The sequence below is a fragment of the Rosa rugosa genome, chromosome 7, assembly GCF_958449725.1.
Source record: "Rosa rugosa chromosome 7, drRosRugo1.1, whole genome shotgun sequence".
In the NCBI taxonomy this organism is placed as follows: Eukaryota; Viridiplantae; Streptophyta; class Magnoliopsida; order Rosales; family Rosaceae; genus Rosa; species Rosa rugosa.
Window position 1 is genome coordinate 36,435,932 of NC_084826.1, and position 23,797 is coordinate 36,459,728.

A 23,797-nucleotide genomic window follows, 5' to 3' on the forward strand; every position below is an offset into this window, starting at 1 on the left:
AGTTAAGCTGCTAATTTACCTGATTTGCTTCCATTAAATTATCCTTTGTCAACATTAGCTGCAGTTTCAAAAAGGCTTAAAGTCAGAATGCTCAGCCATGATTCCATTCGATTATGTTACAGGGACTCTTGTTTTGGCTCTAATTGGTGGTCATTTAAAACTTTGTTGGTTTTTGCTGTAACGGTTCTGTGCTACTTTGCTATTCTATCTATTTGATTTGCTTTGCTGGAGATTATATCTAGTACAATAGGATCATTGTAAACAGATATATCCCAGCTTTAGTTGGTAGTCATAAAATCTGAGCACTAATTTGTTCCCGAAATCTTTTTTTAAACAATTTAATGGGAAAGACTATCCTTTGCTTTTGTGAGACTGGTTTGATGGTTTTGATATTAAGGTATGTGTTTTGAATTCGGGTTTGAGGAGGTTGGAATGAAAAAGGTGTAAGCTTTTGATTTTTATTTTGTGTGTGACATCAATTGGTGAATAACAATGATAGTTATTGATGATTCACAATCTTTTGATCTCAGTTGTTTGTGATGAGTTGATTATGTGGCCTATTCCTCTAAGGGTTTATCTTTTGGATCCTTCCTGGGCACAGGACAATGAAGCTTAGAAGTAAAACAGGGCATATCAATACCGTAAGACAGTAGGAACTAAATGCTTTCATAGAGTATATATGAATTGAAACTATAATGAAATGATTGAAAGCTACGAAACTAAGTAAAGGTTTTTTGGTTTTGTATCTTATTTCTTTTGTGTAATTCTTGTTCATTGTTTATCAATTCTTGTTCATTGTTTATCAAGTTCTAAATTTGCAACTCTATGTTCATTGAATCTTGAATTTATGCAGGTATGTCCAGAACTACAAGGAAAAGGAGAAGTTGGAGCATAAGTTCTGAAGTGCACAGTTGGGAAAGGAGGATGAGAGGCAGAGCTTTCAGCAACATTTTTTGGAGATTTGCAGGTATGAAAAACTCATGTGTAGTTTAAATTTCACTTTAATTTTTTTTTTTTTATGTGGATTGGTGTGTAGTGTGCACACTGATATTGTTTGATTTGGTTGACAGTAAATTTGCCAACCTAGGATATATGCTTTAATGAAGTAATTAATCACTCAAATGTACACTTCTCCAAATTTCACTCTAAATTTCACTCAAATGTACACTTCTCCGCACTAGGATCTATGCTTTCATAAAGTAATTAATCAGAGGATATCAATATCAATTTGCCTAAACTTTAGTATCAGTAAGTGTAGTCCCAAGTCTCATGCTCATCCTCCCTCTCTTCACTTGATTTATGTTTCTTTATCTGAATACTTTTCACTTATCTATGTAGATAGAAAATGGACACATATCTTGAGGAAGATGGAGCAAAGCTTTTCTTGAAGTAGAGGAAGAAAAGTACCTTGTATTATCTTGTAAACTCTTGTATAAGAGCTTCATTGCTTTTGTAACATTTGTGAGAAAAATCAAAATGTAACATTCCCTTTTCAATATGTTTAATTCCTTTTTGTACAGCTTTTATCCAAAAAAAAAAAAAAAAATCTGGCAATGCATATTTGCATGCCAGATTTTTTTTTAATTCATAAATAAAATTTTGCGACGGCAATTTTACCGTCGCAAAGTTTTGGTAGCGGTCGGTGGCGTCGCCATAGATATTTGCGACGGCATTTTTCAGTCGCAAAAGTCTTGCGACGGCAACCCCTTGCCGTCGCTAATAAGTTTGCGACGGTGCATTTGCCGTCGCAAATACCAATGGCGACGCCCCCAACGACATCGGCGCAATTGCCGTCGCCTTGCCGTCGCCATTGATCTTTCGCGACGGCAATTTCACTTTCCGCGACGGCACATTGCCGTGGCAATTTGAATTTTTTTTTGTAGTGTTGTAACCTTTGCTTTGTAATTTTCGTTGGTTATGCCCTAGTTGACACATGTGTTTGAACAAGTTTCGAATTCTGAAATTCTATGATTAATTGTTAATTTTCAGATTCATGTTTTGCGATTTATGGTTGCTTATGTGTGAGTGTTTGATTAAATTTGCATGATAGATAACTTTTGTATTTTAATCTTATGTGGTTGCAAACACCTAGGGTTTTTATATAATTGGTGCTACGAATTTAAGAACATGAATCAACTTTTTGGTTTTGTGTTCTTGAATCAATAAGTAGTAAAGGTTTTGTACAAAAACCGAATTTAATCAGGAAAATTCTACAATGTGTTAACGTATGACATGCATACAATTGCCTTAAAAGTTGTAAAATGAGTCCTCAAAATAGTAATATTAGTCCTCAAAGCGGTAACATGAGTCCTTAAAGTGGTAAATTTTCTTAGTTACCACATGAGTCCTCAAAATAGTAATATTAGTCCTTAAAGTGGTAACATGAGTCCTTAAAGTGGTAAATTTTCTTAGTTTACTGTATGAGTCCTCAAAATAGTAATATTAGTCCTCAAAGTGGTAACATGAGTCCTTAAAGTGGTAAAAATAGTTGATGTATGAGAAATGTTAACATACCATAGCTTTACCCATTTAATCAAAGAAGATTGCAATTAGGTGGACTTTTTCATACTAAGTTGCACATTTGAATTGATAGCCTTTCTAGATGCTTAATGCGTTAGACATGTATGATTGACTAGCTTTCTAGGGCTTGAATGCATGTTTGATAGGATTAGTCTATGTGCTTTCGCTTAGATTAATTAGCGTTGAAAGTAAAATATGGGAAATTGTTTGCTTTGAACGTTTCACATGATCAATTCCTCTTGCATGACTATGATGAACAATGATGAACTTGAATTAATTTTAATCATATGTTTCGATTTTGATCTTTGTTCTTGCATTCCATTTATAATTTTATGTTTTTGCATTTTAATTGTTTTATTAACTTAGTTTTATTTTCAGAAAAACCAAAATCAAAAACCCCCTTTTAATTCGTAAATAATGTGCATATGTGTAAATATTGTACTTTGTTTTAATTTTAATTGTTTAATTGTTTGACAATGACAGGTGTACCCTCAATCCCCGGAATAGAACGATCCCTACTTACTTATACTACTAACGATATTTCAGGGTTAAATTATGCGCTTGCTTTGAGCGCATCAAGGAGTGATTGGGGCCGAGAACTCATGTGACACACCAAGCTCATTAAAATAGTTAACGAAGGCAGTATTTTTAAATTCAGTACCATTATCTGATCTTACCAGTATTAGAAGACTGCTTTTCAACTAACATCGTTTGACTCAAGTTCTTAAAAGATTCAAAAGCTTCAGTCTTATCTTTTAAGAAGTTGACCCAAGTAAATCTAGAGAAATTATCCACTACTACTAACATATAACTCTTACCTCCAATACTCTCCGATTGAGCTGGTCCCATGAGATCCATATGAAGCAGTTCCAAGAATAGTGTGGTTGTAGCAGAGTTCACCACCTTATGAGGTGCCTTGGCAAACTTTCCGATTTTGTAGTCACCACAAATCTTGTCAGTCTTGCCATTTAAAACAGGCAAGCATCTAACACACTGCTTAGAGGACAATTTTAATAAGTCTTGATAGTTCACATGGCCTAGTCTCCTGTGCCATAGTTCAAAAATCTCTTCTGTGGAGCTTACTGATAGACATGACTGCATGCTAACAGATTTATCAGCTTGAATATGATAACAATTGTCAAAAGATCTCTTTTCTCCAATTATACCTTCTCCTTTGTGATTCAGCACCAAGCACCTTTGTTTATTAAACCACACATCCCATAGTCATCAGCCAAATGGCTGACACTAATCAAATTTGCGGTTAAACCTTCCACATATAGCACATTCTTGAGATTAGGTATACCTGGAGTATTCACAGTGCCTCGTGCAAGGATACTTGCTTTCCTTCCATCACCAAAAGTCCAAAAGTTCCCGAACCAGTTGTGCATTCATTCTCGAACGAAGAAAACCAAGCTTTGTCTCCAATCATATGTTTGGAACAGCCACTGTCAACGTACCAGAAGTCTCGACGTTTGTCTGCCAACGCTGTGAGTGCTACCAGGCAAGTGGCTTCAATGTGAGATGAAGCTTTATATATACTTACACACGACAAGAGACAGGTAGCATCAATAACATCAGAACGAGCTAAAACACACTTATTAGTGTCCTTTTTAGTCCAGATTAATTTTCTTTTATCAGTGGGCAGATTATTCTTTGAAAATAGTTCAATTAATTTAATGATGAGTTCCTTCTGTTCTTTAAGTTCACTCTGTAGAGATTCCACAGTACACTTTTCTTGAGCAGGTTGTGCTTTTAAAACTCTCTCATTACATTTAGGTCTAATATGTTCTAACTTACCACAGTGATGGTAAATAGGAACAAAGATTTTAGAATTCAAATACCTGTTTTGACCAGTTGCAGTTCCTTGGTCAACCATTACCTGTTGAGCACGTTTTGGCTGTTCATCCATCTTGTCCTTCAGTACAGAGTCGACTTCTTTGAACATAGCTATGACTGATTCACCCTTCTTTGCAATTGGTTTTGATTCTCACAAATTTTGTGCTCTTGGAACTCTCCCCAGAGTAGCCTAAGACAAAGGTATCATGAGGAGCTTTTCCTAACCCAAACAATTTGGACACTGCTCCCGAGCTGATCTCAAACTTGGCAAATTTTTCTTGAGTGGACTTCAGCTCACCCTGTAAGGAATCATTTTTAGTTAATAAATCTAGATTCAAAGTTTGTTGTCCCCTTGCCTTAAGTTCCAACATTTTGATCTTGTTGAGAAGCTCTGTCTGCTCAGTCTTCCAAGTCAGGGAGCCTTGGTTACTTTGTAATTAGTTCATCAGTGAACTTGCTTCTCTCCTGTTTCCACATGGCTTGTGAAGTTTTAAGTATGAGCTCACTCTTCTCCTTCTCAACCCTCAAGGCCTCAATCTCCTGTTCCAATTCCATGTTTTTGAGCAATGTGGCTTTTGACACCTTATAGAGTTGTTTGCAGCGGATATCAGTTTCCTCATCTGAAAAAGCATCATCACTGTCAGACTCAGTTAGAAGAGATGAAACAAATGCCACATTTTCAACTTCCTGAGACTCATCATCATTCCATGTTGACAGAAGTGATTTGTTGCTGCTATTTCCATGTTTCCTGTTACCACAGTCAGTAGAAATATGGCCATAGCCACCACATTCATAACATTTGGTTTTTCCGGGATTATTCATCTTGTTATTTCCTTTTCCATTCCTAGCATTGTTATCATTATTACTAATATGGTAAGAATTTCTCCTGGAATCGTTGAGATTTCTATTTGAACTCTTGTTCTTAAGAAATTTCCTGAACTCTTTCATTAAGAGAGCAAGATCAAGAGGTTCTTCTTCTTCTTCAGCTACTTTCATAGCCTTAAACACAACACATTTCACTTTCTTTTCAGGTTTCAGCCTCATCTCATAGGTCTTTAGATTCCCGATAAGTTCATCTAGAGGATGGTCATCAATGTCAAAGGAATCCTCAATACTAGTGACCTTAGAGTGAAATTTTTCTGGCAAGGCCCTTAGTATTTTCGTAACAAGTTTATCTTCCTCAAATGGTGTGCCTAAACTCCGACATTGACCGCAATTTTCAAAATTCTACCATGGAAATCATCTACTGTCTCCTCATCTGCCATAGTTTCAAACTCATTGATCAAGTTTTGCAGTTTTTGTGCACGTACCTTTTTGTTGCCTTCATATGTAGTTTGTAGAAGGTCCCAAGCCTGCTTGGCGTTTTCACAATGATTGATCCTTAGTTTCTCTCTTTCAAACAAAGCTGTGAATATGCTATTCTTAGCTTTGAAGTCAGCTTGAAGATCACATACTTCTTCACCTGTCCAGTCCTTTCGTGGCTTTGGGGTGACAGCAAAGGATCCTTCTCCCTTGGCCGGAACAACTGTTGTAAAATTTTAATTAAAATTCGCAAGCGCACAAATCGTCGTTAGTATAGTGTGCAAGTATAAGGTCGTTTCAACTGAGGATTGATAATCAATTTAAATCCTAATCTAATTAATCCAAACACAAAAACACATAAACAATCAAACTAAAGAAAATATGGTTTTAAGGTTTTTGACTAAACAAATAATGTGAAAATTAAAGAAAAAAAGAAACAAACAAACAAATAATGATAAAACCTAGGGTTTCAGTATCAACCACTAACAATCCTATTTATGTTTAAATGTAATTAACAGATTCTTTTGTTTCTCTAGATGATAATTCCGGTATCTAAATCCTTCTCAAGTACTCTAGACCATAGTTTTCCTTAAGTGTATGATGCTCTTCCTCTCGGGTAAAGATCTTACATCCTAACTATGCAGTTTATCCTTCTCAGGTATAAATTTAACATGCAAGACTCATTACGCTTTAGAAAACAAGGGAATCAAGCAAACCATTAGTTTTTCTCAAGTAATAATGTAATTTACCACACTTAATAACAAGAAGCTAATCAAATTATATTGCATCTCTGCTTCAAATTTGTCTTCCAATTACTATATGCAAAGCCCTAAGGTGATCAATCAAAGAACTTAAACATAAAGCATCAATTCAAATAGTGATTAAGCATTCATCATAAAGAAATTATAAATCATTCAATATAACATCAAAGTACATAAATGTCACGCCCCTGATTTTTAAAACAATTAAAAATCGATATACAATCCCATAATTATACATGCGTGATCGTTCAGATATCAATACCAAATACCTGGAAACTTTGGCAAAATAGTCAAATTACCCCCTAACTTTTCTCATGACTGCCGATTTACCCCCTGACATTTCAATTTTGATTATTTACATCCTCACTTTTCTAAATGTTGCCAATTTACACCCTATAGTTAAATTTTAGATTTTCCATCCAATTTCTCCGTTAATTTGGTTAGCATGTGAGGGGCCTTTTCATCTCTACAATTGTCACCCAAAAAATAAAAAATAAAATACTGCTATTCATCTCCCACAACTTTTTTTTTTTCCCTCAGCTTCTCATCTTCTTCTCTATCTATCTCGCAATTATCTTCTTCTCAGCATGACCTCTTCCTCTATGTTCCTTTTATCGAGATCAATATAACACAATCCCAACTTGAATCAATCAAGATGACCTTCACATGCTTGCTACAATTTTAATTTTCATATTCCATACATATAAATATTTTAGTTTGTTCGATGGCTTCTCAATCTTATACACAATACAAACCCCTCCAACTGGAAACATGGAAGATCAAATTCTCATATGAATGTTTGAAATATTAATGACCAGTCCGGCCTTCAAAGAAAAAGAAAAATAGAAACCTAAATAATGTGACTAGCAAATATTAATTAAGCGATCAGTTGCAAGCTAACGACCAATCTTGAAATAAAGGGAGTGAAGAAGAAGAAGAGATGGACAAGGAAGAAGCGACAAAGGACAAGTTTTTTTTTTTTTTTTTCCTTTTTTAACGAAGAACAGTTTTGAATGTTTTTTTTTTTTTTTCTTTGACGATGTGTTGGTTTGTTTAATTTATTTTTTTTTGGGGTGATAGTCGAAAATAAAAGACAAAAAAGCCCCTCACATGCTAACCAAATTAACGGAAAATTGGATGGAAAGTCTAAAAAATAACGATACGGTGTAAATCGGCAACAATTAGAAATGTGAGGGTGTAGAAAATCAAAATTGAAATGTAAAGGGGTAAATCGGCAGCCATGAGAAAAGTCAGGGGGTAATTTGGCTATTTTGCCGGAAACGTTTTTCCCTTTAAACTACATACATATTGATGCCCTGAACCCACTATGTCAATATTGACCCGCTCCGTAGAGTCATATATTACATAAGCTTACGAATTAAATTGTCAACAAAATAAAACGTAAATGCTCCTCAGAGCTTACTACAACGGAAGTCCAGATAACGGTAAAGTCACAAAATTGGCTTCCTACCGTTAAGCTGCAAGTATGCTACCCCAGCTTCAGCAACGATTATCCTGACCTGCAGGATTAATCCCTACACCGTTAAATAGTGCACCGGGTTGTCACACAACAAATCCGGTAAGCTTGTGAAAGCTCGTATGAGTAACTCAAAACAATCAACATAACTCACACAAGAAATAAGGAAAACAACTCACACTTTGATTCCTTAAAAGCACGCAACATAGAAAGCAACTCACTCCTTGGTTTCTATCAAAGCGTAACATAGAAAGCAACTCAGACCTTGATTTCTATCAATCATAACATAGAAAGCAACTCACACCTTAATTTCTATCAATCGTTAATAAGGAAAACAACTTGCACATTGTCCCCTTAAAAACCGTTAATAAGGAAGCAACTCACACCTTGTTCCCTAAAAACACGTAATCACATGAGTTTGCAGTTTATAAATAACTCTCAAAACGATAAGGGTATTCCGTTCGTAAATGAACCTTGTGAGATTACTCACCTCGAAACTCCCACTGTGTCTTCACACCACTAGACTGCTTATAGAATGCTCTCTATCAAGCACCAAAGGAAGTACAGCCTTGATTCAGCCAACGAATCACAATTAAATAAAGTTCGAATCCCCAAATTGAACTAAAATCTCAAAGTAACGCCAATTGAGGTGAAACCACTTCCGAGACCTCCCAAAGTCTCCGGAATACTTCCACGATCGATGTGTCCAAACCACAAGTCGATCGGACGCTCGAATCCTCACGGATCAAATAAATCGACCGGTATGAAACTGTAAAAATCATAACAAATTCATACGAACTCCAAAAATTGCGTATTATATATCGAAACGCTCGTATCGACGAATAGAAGATATATAATACCAGAAACAGTCCCTTACATGGCCGAAACGCCACCACAGGAGGTGGCGCACCGCCCCCGGCCAAAACTCAATATTTCACAAAACTCCCAACAACAAAGATGTTCATCTCAGCATGCTTATCAATTTTCATAACTAGCACGAAGTCAGAAACTAAGTGGTCGAAAACTACCTCGCAAGCCGTGAATTACTGTTCAATCCGAGTTGAACCAAGTTTCACGTGAATCGATCCAAAAAACCACCACAGATCGACCAAGGAGGCTGCTGCAAGCTCCCCAAGCCTGGTTTGAAGCTTCGTCGACGTCGGAGATCGAAGAACCGATCGGGTCCGAATACACAATTTTTCGCCGTCTTCCAGCGCCGTCGTGGGTGAGAATCGCTGCTAGAGGATACCAGAGGGAGGAGCGCACGGCGGAGACGAGCCGATCTGGAAAGTTTCACTGTCAGAGATCGCCGGAGCTTGCCGGAAAAGCCGGGTCGAGTCAGTCGGTTTTCTTCGATACTGAAGGTATCAATCAAGAGAGAAGAGAGAGAGAGAGAAGGATTTCCAGAAATGGTAAATGGGAATTATGAAAGAATTTTCGGAAATTCCCTATTTATACTAAAATGGAAACTTTTTCCGAAAGCCATAACTTTCTCATACGAACTCCGATTGACCCGTTTCCCATGTCAACGAACTCGTATCGACGTGCTCTACAACTTTCATGAAGGAAGTTTTCAGAGAATCCCAACGTATAAAAAGTCAACCTTGAACCCCCCCCCCTAAATCCACGATTTTCGAATAAATAGTTGTCCGTAACAATTCCACTTCACACATGACATACGAATAAAGCACAATAACGATTATTTGTACAACTGGTCCATTATTAATTACCAAAATTAAATAACAAAAATCCAGGTCATCTGTGATGACCTGGAATTTAATTTTAGTAATTATTAATGGACCAGTTGTACGAATAATTGTTATTGTGCTTTATTCATAGGTTGTTTGTGAAGTGTAATGGTTTTCGTACGTGTAATTATTTGAATTTCACAGTTTAGGGGGTCGTGTTAAGTTTGACCTTTTATACGTTGGGATTATCGGAAAACTTCCTTCAAGAAAGTTGTAGAGCGCGTCGATACGAGTTCGTGGACATGCGAAACGCATCAATCAGAGTTCGTATGAGAAAGTTATGGCTAGCGGAAGAAGTTTCCGTTTTAGTATAAATAGAAAAAAAAAATCAGAATTATTTCCATAATTCCATTTCCATTTCTGTATATCAGTTTTCTCTCTCTTTTCTCTCTCGGTCGACTCCTTCAGAAACAAAACTTTCCGTCTGACCCGACCCGAACCCAGCGATCCGACCCGGCCGTGAATTTTGGACAGCTGGTTCGCCTCCTCCGTGCGCTCCTCCCTGTGGTGTCCTCTAGCGGCGATAGCCACCGTGTACGGCGCAGCTAGGCGGTGCAGCTTGGCGTTTTCTGACCCGACCGGAAAACACAGCTCCGGCGATTGCACGGCTTCAAGTTTCTTTTTGTGAGCTCAGAACAGCCTCCTTGATCGATCTATAGTCTTTGTTTCGATCGATTTACGTGGAAATCGGTTCAACTCAGTTTGATCAAAAATCCAAAGCTTGTGATGTAGTTTTCGATCCCTTATGCTTGTTTTCTGACTTCGAGCTAGTTATGAAAATCCACAAGCATGCTTAGATGAAGCTTTTTGTTGTTGGGAGTTTTGTGAAATAATGAGTTTTGGCCGGCGGCGGTGCGCCTCCGTCTGTGGCGGCGTTCCGGCCATGTTTGGGACTGTTTTTGGTATTATATGTCTTCTACTCGTCGATACGAGCATTTCGATATATAATATGCAAATTTTGGAGTTCGAATGGATTTGTTATGATTTTTACCGTTTCATATCGGTGAATTTATTCGATCCGTGAGGATTTGAGTATCCGATCGACTTGTGGTTTGGACATATCGATCGTGGAAGTGTTCCGGAGACCTTGGGAGGTCTTGGATGTGGTTTCGCCTCGATTGGAGCCACATTGGGGATTTTAGTTCAAAACAGGGGTTTCGGACTTAAATCAAATGTGAATCATTACTAAGTGGAAACCGTATGTGCACTATGCCAATAACCTCATCAGACGACAGACTTTGACTGTCGTCTGATATGAAGAAAATCTGTCGTCTATTAAGCTGATATCTGATTGGTGTTCAGACGACAGTCAATGCCCGACGTCAGAAGGTGACTCAGACGACAGTCACCAAAAATATATCTGTCGTCTGAATGTTGCTCAGATATGCACAAACGGGTAGTATATGTGGTTAAATATGATATCAGATGACAGTCAAATGTTGTTGTTGTTTAACTTTAGCAACAGACTTTAATAATTTTCTATTGTATTAAAAAATATGAGACAACAATAAAGTGTCGACTGAATGTGTAGAATTTAGAAGTTTATTTTCAAAATATGTTGTGTGAACTTCATTGACACAACATTTTCTTTCATTTATCTATTGTGTCTCTTATTCTAAAAGGACTTTTAATTGTCCTCTGATTGTGTGGATGCTTGAAATCTCTTTGTTATTTCTGATGTGTGTACTTCTTTCAAACCACAATCATTGATAACATTCTATTGTTTGATATTGTTTAAAAAGACATTTATATGTCGTCTGAATATGGAGATAGTTGATGTTTCATTGTTACGTCTGTTGTGAGAAAGTATCATACATCACAATATTCTGTCGTGGGAATGAGACTAAGACTATAGAAATTTATTTTTGTCTGTTGAATCTTCTTGTTTCAGACAACAGTATTTTGCTTGAATTCTGTTGTTGGATGTTCAATTGTTCAACATTTTTATATTGTGTGATTTGGTTTAAAACCACAGAATTTGGCTTCAATGTGCCATACCAGAACCTGGAAATATACATAAACCACAATATATACCAATACCATTCATTTAGAAAATGGTACCATATATTCATCAAATATCTGGAAATCACTAACATATCCACTGCAAATCATGTACTACCATTTCCATATTCCACCAATGTACATCAACTGTTGAAAATAATCAACAGATTAAAATCCATGGAGGCTAAAAGTGACTAATCAGCTGCTAAGGTTAAAATGATCGATAATAGCAAAAGCCGATCATTTTGTTAGGCAAAAACCCTCCAATATCTAGCTATATAGGCATGCTGATGTCAATATGCACAAAAACAGACCCTAACTATTCATGTACGACAAACCTCCTAGCACGCACACTACATATCTGGAAACATGATAACATGCTTCGCCCATTCTGCCCGAACTTGATCAATGTCCTTTTCTGTGTAAATAAGATTTGTCCTTCTTTCCCACTGCAAAAAACAAAAACCAAGACCCAAATCAAATCACTATCATATATCCCAATGATGAAAAAGTCATACTGAAACCATGAAATACAATCTGTTATGGTATCAAAAACACATACTTTAGCTGCAAACTCCAAATTCTTATCTTCCACTATCTCCTTCATGTAGCGCATGATCCAATACCCACAAGTCTTACTATCTTTCTGCTCCGGAATGCCCTGAAAAAAAAAATACACCATACCATATCAGAAGCACTTAAGAGTATAAAACCTTAGGTGATAAGACCCAAAAAAGGCAATTAACTCACAGCAAGATTTTTCCATTGAATGGTTTTCCTCCCTTTCTTATTCTTGTGTGCATTGTAGATTTTAATGGAGCTTGCAAATCAATAGCAGACCATCAGCATATATAATGCACAAACAACTCCTAGTTATCGACTTATACAGTGAAAAATCAGTTAACTCACTTGTCCAGAATTGTTTTCCATTCACCAGCGATGAGTCGCCTCTTTAACGGATCCATGAAGTGAATGGTTTCTTCAGCTGGATTCACAGCAGACAACGTCCAATGACCACTATATTAACAAATGTATCAATTACAATATTAACATTAGACCTAGCTAGGATCATGCTACATAAACTAGCTAGTGCACACAAACATGTACATTTATGCACATCTGAAATCAAGCAATACAATAAAGCAATTAGCTACTTCATGTACATTTAGCACTTCATCAAGCGATACGATAACAGGGGCATTTAACATAGTACAAATCTTTCTAGTTTTACATCATCATACAATTCATACTTAATACCAGCCATGTAATAATTCGACATTGCTCATTTGTAGTCCAGCACAGGAAAAATGAAAAAAAAAAAAAAAAAACTTGTAATGATCATGGAACTCACCAAAAATTGATTTAAGTCAAAGCCAACTCAAACACCACAACTTGTTTCCACCACTTCCAGACTTGCTTAATTCATGATGTCACCGATTTTTCAACTCTGCAAATCATAAGACAGTGTCAATTTGTTTGACGTGTTAAGAGTTTCATTATGTATTCAGCATCAGATCAATAGCAAAGGTGAAAAACCATAACCACAAGGTCCCTAATTTACACGTCCACATGGAAATGGCTACCATCAGATTTTGAGACAAAATACTTGCAGTTCACATGATTATGACAATCCAATACTTACAGTTCATACAAAATACACAAACCCATAGTTGACTTTTCAAAACTTCAATAGGGAATAGCCGAACATCAAACATAAGAGCCAATGTAAGAGCCAAGATGACAAATAGAAATGTAAAGCATATTTCGATAATGACATAACACAGTAAACAACAACTGCCCACATGGAACCCAAACTATAATTGGGTCAATGCCCACATACAATCACAATTCCAGGTTTGGTTACAGTTAAATGTTGTCAAGAAAGAGACCAAATTCTATAACTTTAATTGGAGAAAGTGAAGGAGTAGTGAAGAAAAAGAGCAGAGCTTTACCTTCGGAATTCAACGACTGTCAATTCAGATTGGCAAATGTTTTCCAGTTAACCCAGGCCAGTACTGAAACAACAACATTATGCTATTTGTCATTCAACTTCAACAAAAACCCTAACACTTATAACCTCGCATCCCCAATTCGATTAAAACCCAGAAAAAAAAAAATTCAAGATTGAAAGGAAATTTCATTTTCAAGCCCGTAAATCCCCAATCCAACAAAAACCCTAAATAGCTGAACAGTGAATCTAAGGGCTTACCAGCATAGATAAAGAGCTACTGATTGAGACCCATGAAATTTGCAATGAGGTTTGGATGATTTCGCGATTTAGGTTTGAAACAAAGACTCAGATGTGGAATGAGGATTTCTTCGTCTGTCGAAGAGAGATGGGGAATAGACGGAGTATGAGGTTCTTCGATCTGGGTTCGATTAGGGTGTTTCGATTTGGCAAGAAATTTGGATTTTCATCAGTTGGAATGGTTTCAGCTATGAGAGCGTTGCGAGGGAAAAGTTTGCTCTCTAGCGCTTTAGGTTTTAGTTTTCATAAAGTCGGGGAGAGAATCTCATTAAGTGTTCCAAACTAAATCCCTTCATGTTGTGCCAAAAAAAAAAAAAACAGGACAAAAAAATCCAAAGCCAATTTACTCCTTTGACGACACAACATATATCTGTCGTCTGAATACAAACAAAAAAAAGAAGCTACGACCCAAAACGAAATCAATTTATCTCCTTTGACGAGACGACAGATAACTGTTGTTTGAAAACAAACTTAATTCTCAAGACCAATTTTGTATGGTATGTTGCTTATTCAGACGACAGTTTTTACACTGTCTGTCGTTAAAATATATCAGACGACAGAAACCAACATGTCTGTCGTCTGAGCTCTGTCGTCTGATGAGGTTATTGGCATAGTGGTGATTAGCCACCGTGTACGACGCAGCTAGGCGGTGCAGCTTGGCGTTTTCTGACCCGACCGGAAAACACAGCTTCGGCGATTGCACGGCTTCAAGTTTCTTGTTGTGAGCTCAGAACAGCCTCCTTGATCGATCTATAGTCTTTGTTTCGATCGATTTACGTGGAAATCGGTTCAACTCAGTTTGATCAAAAATCCAAAGCTTGTGAGGTAGTTTTCGATCCCTTATGCTTGTTTTCTGACTTCGAGCTAGTTATGAAAATCCACAAGCATGCTTAGATGAAGCTTTTTGTTGTTGGGAGTTTTGTGAAATAATGAGTTTTGGCCGACGGCGGTGCGCCTCTGTCTGTGGCGGCGTTCCGGCCATGTATGGGACTGTTTCTGGTATTATATGTCTTCTACTCGTCGATACGAGCATTTCGATATATAATATGCAAATTTTGGAGTTCGAATGGATTTGTTATGATTTTTACCGTTTCATATCGGTGAATTTATTCGATCCGTGAGGATTTGAGTATCCGATTGACTTGTGGTTTGGACACATCGATCGTGGAAGTGTTCCGGAGACCTTGGGAGGTCTTGGATGTGGTTTCGCCTCGATTGGAGCCACATTGGGGATTTTAGTTCAAAACAGGGGTTTCGGACTTAAATCAAATGTGAATCATTACTAAGTGGAAACCGTATGTGATTAGGTACTTGACGAATTATTTGGACGATTATTCTGTGGTTTGACTACTTATTCTGCATTGAAGACGCAGCAGGAGTTTCGAGGTGAGTAAATCTCACAAGGATCTTTATGAACAGAAGTACCATTATTGTTTTGGCATTAATTAATTAACTGCAAACTATAGTTGGTATTAGTAGGCATTCCTGAGAGAGTGACTACGTATATATATATTTACACGAAATATATATATTCTTGTGGATGGTATTTGATGAATAATATGCATGATGATGCTTATATTATTGTTGAATGTGACTTTTCATGGAAATAATATTGTGGAAAAAGATGTTTTCTATTGTTGAAATGTATTGAGTTTGATGTTACATTTTTGAGTCAAGCGTGACTCTTTTAAATGTATACGTCTTTGTACCAAGGGTCACAGATGGTGAGCAGGGATAGGAAAGTCGAAATTAGATATTTGTAACGTTTTAGGTCAGGTATGACTTACTTAACGGTTGACTTTGAGACCAGACGGGGTCTAAAGATCATATGTCACAGATGGTGACAGGTTGTAGATGGCGACCTTGATGTTTGATTTCATGATCAGACGGGGTCTGAAATCATATGTCACAGATGGTGACAGGTCGCAGATGGTGAGCAAGGCAGGAAATAGGTAATCATGTCCTTGGTAGGACGAGTGATTACGATTTCAATAGAGCTCTAGTCTGTCTGCCATGATAGCTTATGGGAGTAACGGTCGAGGTTGCTGGAGACTCATAGGTATGTAGTTTAAAGGAGAGTTCTGCTGGTATTTTTCTTTAATTGTCTAGATGAGACTTGAATTGCTACTTGATGGTTAAGTTAGCAAATAGAACATTGTCACGGCGGTGACTCATGTTGTCCTTTCTGTGGAAAGGATATGGAATGTTAGGAGGAATCATGGTTGCATGTGTTCCTTAAGTAGATTGATGTGAGTTGTTGATTGATGTTCATGAGTTACTCATACGGGCTTGCAAAAGCTTACCGGGTTTGTTGTTTGCCAACCCCGGTGCACCATTCAAACGGTGTAGGGGTTAATCCTGCAGGTCAGGAAAATCGTGGCTGAAGCTGAGGTAGCTTGTTGGCAGCAGAACGGGTAGGAAGCAAATTTTGTTGGCTTTGCCAGTGTATGACTTCCTCTATGTAGTAAGCTCTGAGGAGCATTTACGTTTTATTTTGTGATGACAATTTAATTCGTAAATTTGTGTAATATATAACTCTGTGGAGCGAGTGTATATTAACTTGGATTGGTTCAGGGCATCAGTATATACTTGTTTTAAGGGAAAGATGTTCCAGGTATTTGTATTGATGACTGAACGTTCACGCATGTATAATTATGGGATTATATATATCGATTTTTATTGTTGTTAAAAATCAGGGGCGTGACATCATCACAATAAACAATCATGATAGGGCATCATCCTAGCCTTAGAAAAGGTTTAACAAAATATAACTAAGTAAAACATAGGAAAAGTCAAAATATAACAAGAAACAAGAGACAATTTTGGCTGAATGACTTTTTTGATATTTCATTCATCTTACAAGAAGGAATTATATACAAACTACAATTGTGCCTAATAAGACAAGTACTACTCCTAAGGCAAGTAGTAAATCTAATAATACTACATATATTACAGAATAATACAGATCACATAATATTACAGAATATCTACATAAATAAGGTAAGTATGACTCACGCCAACACTCCCCCTCAAGTTGGCGCATACAGATCACGAATGCCCAACTTGCCAAGTGAGTCATGAAATGCCTTGCTCGATACTGCTTTCGTGAGAACATCAGCTAACTGTTCTTCTGAGTGGACAAACGGAAAAGAGATAAGCTTAGCATCAAGCTTCTCTTTAATGAAATGTCTGTCAACCTCAACATGCTTAGTTCTGTCATGTTGAACTGGGTTGTGAGCAATATTCACCGCTGCCTTATTATCACAATACAAATCCATGGCTCGTTTGGGTTTAAATCCCAAATCACGAAGTAAATTTCTCAACCAAAGTAATTCACAAACTCCATGAGCCATACCTCTATACTCTGCTTCAGCACTTGACCTTGCCACAACCTTTTGTTTCTTACTTCTCCAAGTAACAAGATTACCACCTACAAAAGTGAAGTAACCAGAAGTGGATTTTCTATCTGTAACACAACCTGCCCAATCTGCATCTGTATAACCACTAACATCCAGATGATTATGCTTTGAAAACATCAAGCCTTTTCCAGGCGCAGACTTTAAATACCTCAGAATACGGATCACAGCTTCCATATGAGTTTCACTTGGATTATGCATGAATTGACTCACAACACTAACTGCATATGCAATGTCTGCCGAGTATGTGAGAGATAAATTAATCTGCCAACTAATCTTTGATAGCGAGCTTTCTCTGTAAGAGTTTGATTAGGGTACTCAGCCAGTTTATGATTTTGCTCAATAGGAGTATCAGCAGGTCTACACCCTAGCATTCCTGTCTCTGTCAACAAATCAAGCACATATTTTCTCTGGCACAAGAAAATTCCTGAACTCCCCCTGGCGACCTCAATCCCCAAAAAATATTTAAGAGAACCAAGATTTTTCATCTCAAACTCTGATGCAAGCAGATCTTTTAATCTTTCAACCTCCTCTGAATTATCACCAGTAATTATCATATCATCAACATAAATAATCAAGGCAGTTAATTTACCTTCACTGCGTTTCAGAAACAATGTATGGTCAGAGTTGCTCTGCTTGTACCCAAACCGACGCATAGCTTGAGAGAATCTTCCAAACCATGCTCGTGGTGATTGTTTGAGTCCATACAAGGACTTATTTAACTTACACACAAATCTACCTCTTGTGCTTGCCTCATATCCTAGTGGTAAATCCATATAGACTTCTTCAGATAGCTCTCCATGAAGAAAGGCATTCTTTACATCAAACTGTTGCAAAGGCCAATCTAGATTAGCTGCTAGAGACATCAACACTCGAACAGTATTAATCTTTGCTACTGGAGCAAAGGTCTCCTCATAATCCACGCCATATGTTTGAGTATATCCCTTTGCAACAAGTCTTGCCTTATACATGTTCACTGAACCATCTGCATTGTGTTTGATAGTAAACACCCATCTACATCCAACAACTCTCTTTCCTTGTGGAGGTGACACCAACTCCCAAGTATTATTCTTCTCCAATGTCTCCATCTCTTCATTCATCGCTTGAGACCATTTGGGATCCTTAAGAGCATCCTGCACTTTACTGGGAACACATACAGAGGATATTTGATTCACAAAAGAAGCATGGGATTTGGATAACCGGTGGGTGGATACAAAGTTAGCTATGGCATACTTAGACTTAACATCTAAACTTGGCTCATATTGACGAGGTGGTTTACCACGGGTGGACCTAGGAGGCAAAACATACACACTATCACAATTATCAGAGTTAGAAGAAACACCACTAACCTCAAGATTGGGACGCTCCTCAGGGATTGGTTGACAAGGGTTATCTGTATCTAAGAGGGGTGGAGGAGCTTGGCCTTCTTGAACTGCTAAATTTTGGACGTCGTGTTCGCTGGCATTCTCAGATGAAGATTGAACAGGGGAGACCACTGATGGAGAGGGAGAAACTGAGTGATTAGGAGCTTCTTCTTGAAGGGTAGACGATTCGACAATTGTATTTTTTGGTTCGGAACTTGCAACGCTCTGTTCGGCAGTTGCATGATGAATGGTAGATGATTCAGTAATTGCCTTTTCTGTTTCTGCAGGAGTGTCATTGGCTTCAATTGGCTGAATTTTAATCCCACAAGACTTCTCTTCCAAAAAAGTGTGTTTCTCCCCCTGAAGTGAAGGATTGATGGGAGAAAAATAACATGCATCCTCATAAAAGGTGACATCCATGGTAACAAAAACTTTCTGTGTAGGAGGATGAAAACACTTGTAGCCCTTCTGATGAACACCATAGCCCACAAATACACACTTTAATGCCCTGGCATCGAGTTTGGACCGTTGATTCTTAGGAACATGGACAAACACAACACACCCAAAGACACGAGCAGGAAGATTAGAAAACGAAGGGACAGACACATGATTTGAAAGGGCAGCATAGGGGGTTTGACCATTGAGAACAGAGGAAGGTAGCCTATTGATGAGATGACAAGCAGTAAGAATTGCATCTCCCCAAAGATACTTAGGCATATGAGCACTAAATAGAAGAGACCGAGCTATGTCAAGAACATGACGATTCTTTCTTTCTGACACCCCATTTTGTTCAGGGGTTTGAGGGCAAGTAGTTTGATGAATAATCCCATGAGAATGAAAGAATTGGTGAAACTGAGAATTGACAAACTCCCCCCCCCCCCCCCCCCATTATCAGAACGAAAGACTTTAATATTGGCTCCAAATTGATTTTGAACAAGAGCAAAAAATTCTTGGAAAGCAGAGAAGACTTCATATTTGTGTTTCAACAAAGCGACCCAAGTAAGACGGGTATAATCATCAATAAACAAAACAAACCAATGTTTGCCAGACAAGATTGACTCACGGGAAGGTCCCCAGACATCAGAATGAATAAGCTCAAAAGGAAAAGAACTCCTAGTAGTACTCAAAGGATAACTAGTACGATGACTTTTAGCTAAGACACATGACTCACAATGCAACTTAGACTCATCAATGCCCAGAAACAAGGATGGCATAGATTTCTTCATGACACTAAAGGAAGGATGTCCCAATCTCCGATGCCATAGCCATAATTCTTCAACTTGATTAGTAACCCCAGTCGAAATCAAAGCTGCTTGGGCTGCCTTCTCCGGCTTCATTCCGGCAAACATGCAATCCAGATGGAATAGTCGACCCCTCAGATAACCCCTGCCGATTATTTCCCTGGTGAGGAGGTCCTGAAAAATCACATACAAAGGAAAAAATGTTACAGAACACCTAGATTGAGTATTAAGCTGAGGCACAGATATAAGATGATGAGAGAGATCAGGGACATAAAGAACATCATGTAGTGTCAAAGAAGGGGTGAGACGAACATACCCTATTCCTAAAACAGGAAAAGAATCACCATTGGCATTGACAACAGAGGAAATAGAGGGTGGATTGAGAAAAAGAAAGAAACTACGATCATAGGTCATATGGTCAGATGCTCCAGAATCAATTATCCAAGTATTGCCACCAGTAAAGCCAGAAATTTTTAAAGCAACTCCAATCTTACCATTACCACCGCAACTTAAGGATGCGGTATCCTTACCAGCCAAGTTGGTGTGATCTGATTTTGTCACCGCATAGTAATCTTGGTCTTGAACAAGACGACCAGCAGCCTTTCCCTTAGGTTTGTTGTCCTGAGGTCGTGGCCTATCAAAGTAGCCTGCTGGAAAACCAACCAACCTGTAACAGTTTGTTTTGATGTGGCCTGGATTCTTACAGTAGTTACAAGTCAGACTTGAGGAGAACACGGGGGAAGAAGGAGCTTTCACCATGGTGAATATGCAGCGGAAGGAAAAACAACAAAGTACTTGGAAATATAAGAAGGCAACGGTGATGAAAGGATCAAAGGACAACGAACAAATCCAAGCACAAAGAACAAGAGTCAAGGATCAAAGGACAATGAGTCAGAGTCCAGGATCGGATCTCTGCTTTGATACCAAGTCAAAATATAACAAGAAACAAGAGACAATTTTGGCTTACCTAATGACGAAGTCATGGGTTCGAGTCACCATGGGGGTAGGAGTGAAATCCGTTGATCCTCTTTTAAAAAGAGTAGAGAAAAAAAAAAAAAAAAAAAAAAAAAAAAAAAGAGACAATTTTGGCTGAATTACTTTTTTGATATTTCATTCACCTTACAAGAAGGAATTATATACAAACTACAATTGTGCCTAATAAGACAAGTACTACTCCTAAGGCAAGTAGTAAATCTAATAATACTACATATATTACAGAATAATACAGATCACATAATATTACAGAATATCTACATAAATAAGGTAAGTATGACTCACGCCAACAGGAAAAACATAAAAAGAATGGAAAGGAAAAGAAAGGGAAGATGGATGAGTCGTCTCCGCTCCTTAGGCGTCTACATTGTGCTCCCGAGACTCTCTTCTCATGTAAATTCGTGCTCCCTTATATAGGGAAGATTTCTGCTCATCTTTGGCTTCATGTTTCCTTGTAAAACTTGGGTTTAGATTCCTTTCTTCATTTGGAATGGGAAAACCTTGAAATATCTCTTGTAGAAGTAAGAATAAGTTCATCATTGAATCCTCATCTGAATTAACTTACTTGAAACATTAGGATTGACAATCTTGTGCCACGAAACTTGAGTTCTCCATGAATGTTTGTAAATTCCCGAGCAGGTTTCCTGTCTGCCAGTTTTCCATGTTACTTCCTTCATTTTTAATGATCTGTTTCAAGTTCATTAGGATTTGGAGTGCAGACAAAGAAAAGAGGTTTCGTTGTTAAGAATTGTAAGCAATTGTTTCTTTGCTGATTTGCAAGTTCAGAAGTTCAGAAGCAATTTTTCTATACCAATATGTTTGTAGTTAATTATTATAATGTTTAGAATTGATTAAAGGTGTTTTGCTGTTATTTGTTGTTACAATTGATCAAAGGTCAACTCAGATATTGCTCTGCATATAGCTTCAAATGAGTTATCCAGTTTTGTTAACCAAAATTAATAATCTTTTGTTTGTTCCTGTAATGCTTAATTTCTGTTTTGGTTACTGTGCTTTGACTTTGATTTTTTGTTTGTTCTTTGAGTTTTATTTTTTGTTCATTCTGCTTTGTTTTCTTTTTTTATGTTGATTTTCAAATTATCTTTAGAATGAATGAATGCATCCATTTTTTTTTCTAAGTTCATAAGTACAGATATTGCTTTATAATATTGAGTGTCATGCTTTGTATAAGTTGTTGTATGTAGGAGGTAATATATTGGTCTTGAATAGTTCATTGATTTCAAGAGGAACATGTCAAAAATGAAATTGCATAGAAATAGGTTCAAAGGTGACTGCTTTCTTGATACTTTTTAATATAAGTACGCAGTGTTTCATACACAGAATTATTGATAGTTCAGTTGTTAATTTTTCCCCCCTCCTCTGTAAAGAAGGCTGATCATTATTATTGAAAAGGTCAAGGGGCGTACTTTGTTGGTTAGTGGTTTGTTCTTTCCGATTTTTTTGATTTTACGATATGCTTGATTACATTTCAGGCATCAAGATCAGTGATATTTGAAAGAAGTTAGGGAGGAGTTTGTTATAGCACCTTCTGTTTGGTTAAGGTAATGTAATTTTTTAAATTGTACTCATTTCTCTGCAATGTTTTATTTAAGTAGAAGCAGTACAGTTTTTATGGAAAAGCTCATAGATTTACCTTTTGTTATTATTTTCAATTTTTTATTTGTTATTTTGGGGCTCTGTTTTTGAATTCATCATTATTAAATGAATTTTTTTGCTGGGGAAAGTTACTGTTCATGTGATTATAACCATTGATCAAATGTGTCTGCAATCTATAGGCAGTTACTTATTTAACCGTTCATAACAATTGTTTAACGTTTTATTGAATGTGTAGGATTGTCGGGTGATTGGAACAATTGGTTAAAATATACTAAACAGAAAAGAGAGTTAGTGTTATGTTTCATTTATTTGGCAAAGAGTTGTCCAAAAATCATAAGTAAAACATTGCAAAAAATTCTTTTTAAAGTGAGCAAGTCCTTTATCACTAGAAAAGACAAAAACAAATGTTTTCGTAATCTCTGTAAAAAGAGAAGCAGCCATTTCAGATTATGATTTTCTGTGTAATTACTCAGATGTATTGGTTATGGCTTGCGGATGTCATATAATGGTTTCAGTTTGGTGATGGAAATGTTTGTATTATCATATCAATTATTTAACCTCAATGCAATTTTTTTGCAGACTGTCTTCAACTGAATCATATCATTCACGAGATTTTGTTGACAAGCAAGCTATGTTGCTGCATTTCCTTACTCCCCTCATTTTTTGGTAAGTATTAACACTTGCTCTATATCATTTTTGGTAAGAAGAAGAAAAAGGTTCATGCATGTAATACATGGATTCCACTTATGGTAATGTACTACTTCATCTCATACCCTCACTTTATAATTCTGTAGTAGCATTAAATTGTTAAACAGCGACAAGCGTGGCCAGTGGCCCACCATTGTACCGATACTGTCCCAACTTAACCACCCGTTAGGTGTTGGGTTTTAATCACAAAAGGCCTCGGTACAATTGGGTAAGAGCCACCCACTTATAAGTTATATTTTATTTGTCACTTTTCCAATGTGGGATCTTTCCTCTCCAACACGCCCCCTCACGTGCAACCTAGCTCTAGGTCTGCACGTGAAATTCATTCATCCAATTCCCATATTGGAAATTGGGACACAAGTCTCATATTGGAGACTTGGTCAATACAATCCAAGGCCCACATTGGACACTTGGTAATTTCATTTCAATGGCAACTTGGTCAATACAATCCAAGGCCCACATTGGACACTTGGTAATTTCATTTCAATGGCAACTTGGTCAATACAATCCAAGGCCCACATTGGACACTTGGTAATTTCATTTCAATGGCAATACAAGGAACCCCAAT

At 37.3% G+C, this 23,797-nt stretch overlaps 1 protein-coding gene across 1 annotated transcript; it reads right to left on the reverse strand.

Annotated features, from left to right (window-relative positions):
- Positions 1-11,834: 11,834 nt before the first annotated feature.
- LOC133720624 (uncharacterized) lies at positions 11,835-12,649 on the reverse strand. The gene is made up of 4 exons (XM_062147034.1): positions 12,555-12,649; positions 12,396-12,465; positions 12,208-12,306; positions 11,835-12,094 (listed from the first exon to the last, which is right to left on the reverse strand). Exons 1-4 carry the CDS (start codon positions 12,608-12,610, stop codon positions 11,999-12,001), a joined length of 321 nt encoding a protein of 106 aa, XP_062003018.1. The 5' UTR covers positions 12,611-12,649; the 3' UTR covers positions 11,835-11,998.
- Positions 12,650-23,797: the final 11,148 nt, after the last annotated feature.

Excerpts from the sequence above, each read along its gene's own strand:
- LOC133720624 (XM_062147034.1), bottom strand. The coding sequence starts at position 12,610 with ATGGATCCGTTAAAGAGGCGACTCATCGCTGGTGAATGGAAAACAATT. Across the intron at positions 12,307-12,395 it reads TTCAATGGAAAAATCTTGCT|GGCATTCCGGAGCAGAAAGA; the intron begins GTGAGTTAATTG and ends TTTTTTTTTCAG. Across the intron at positions 12,095-12,207 it reads ATTTGGAGTTTGCAGCTAAA|TGGGAAAGAAGGACAAATCT; the intron begins GTATGTGTTTTT and ends TGTTTTTTGCAG.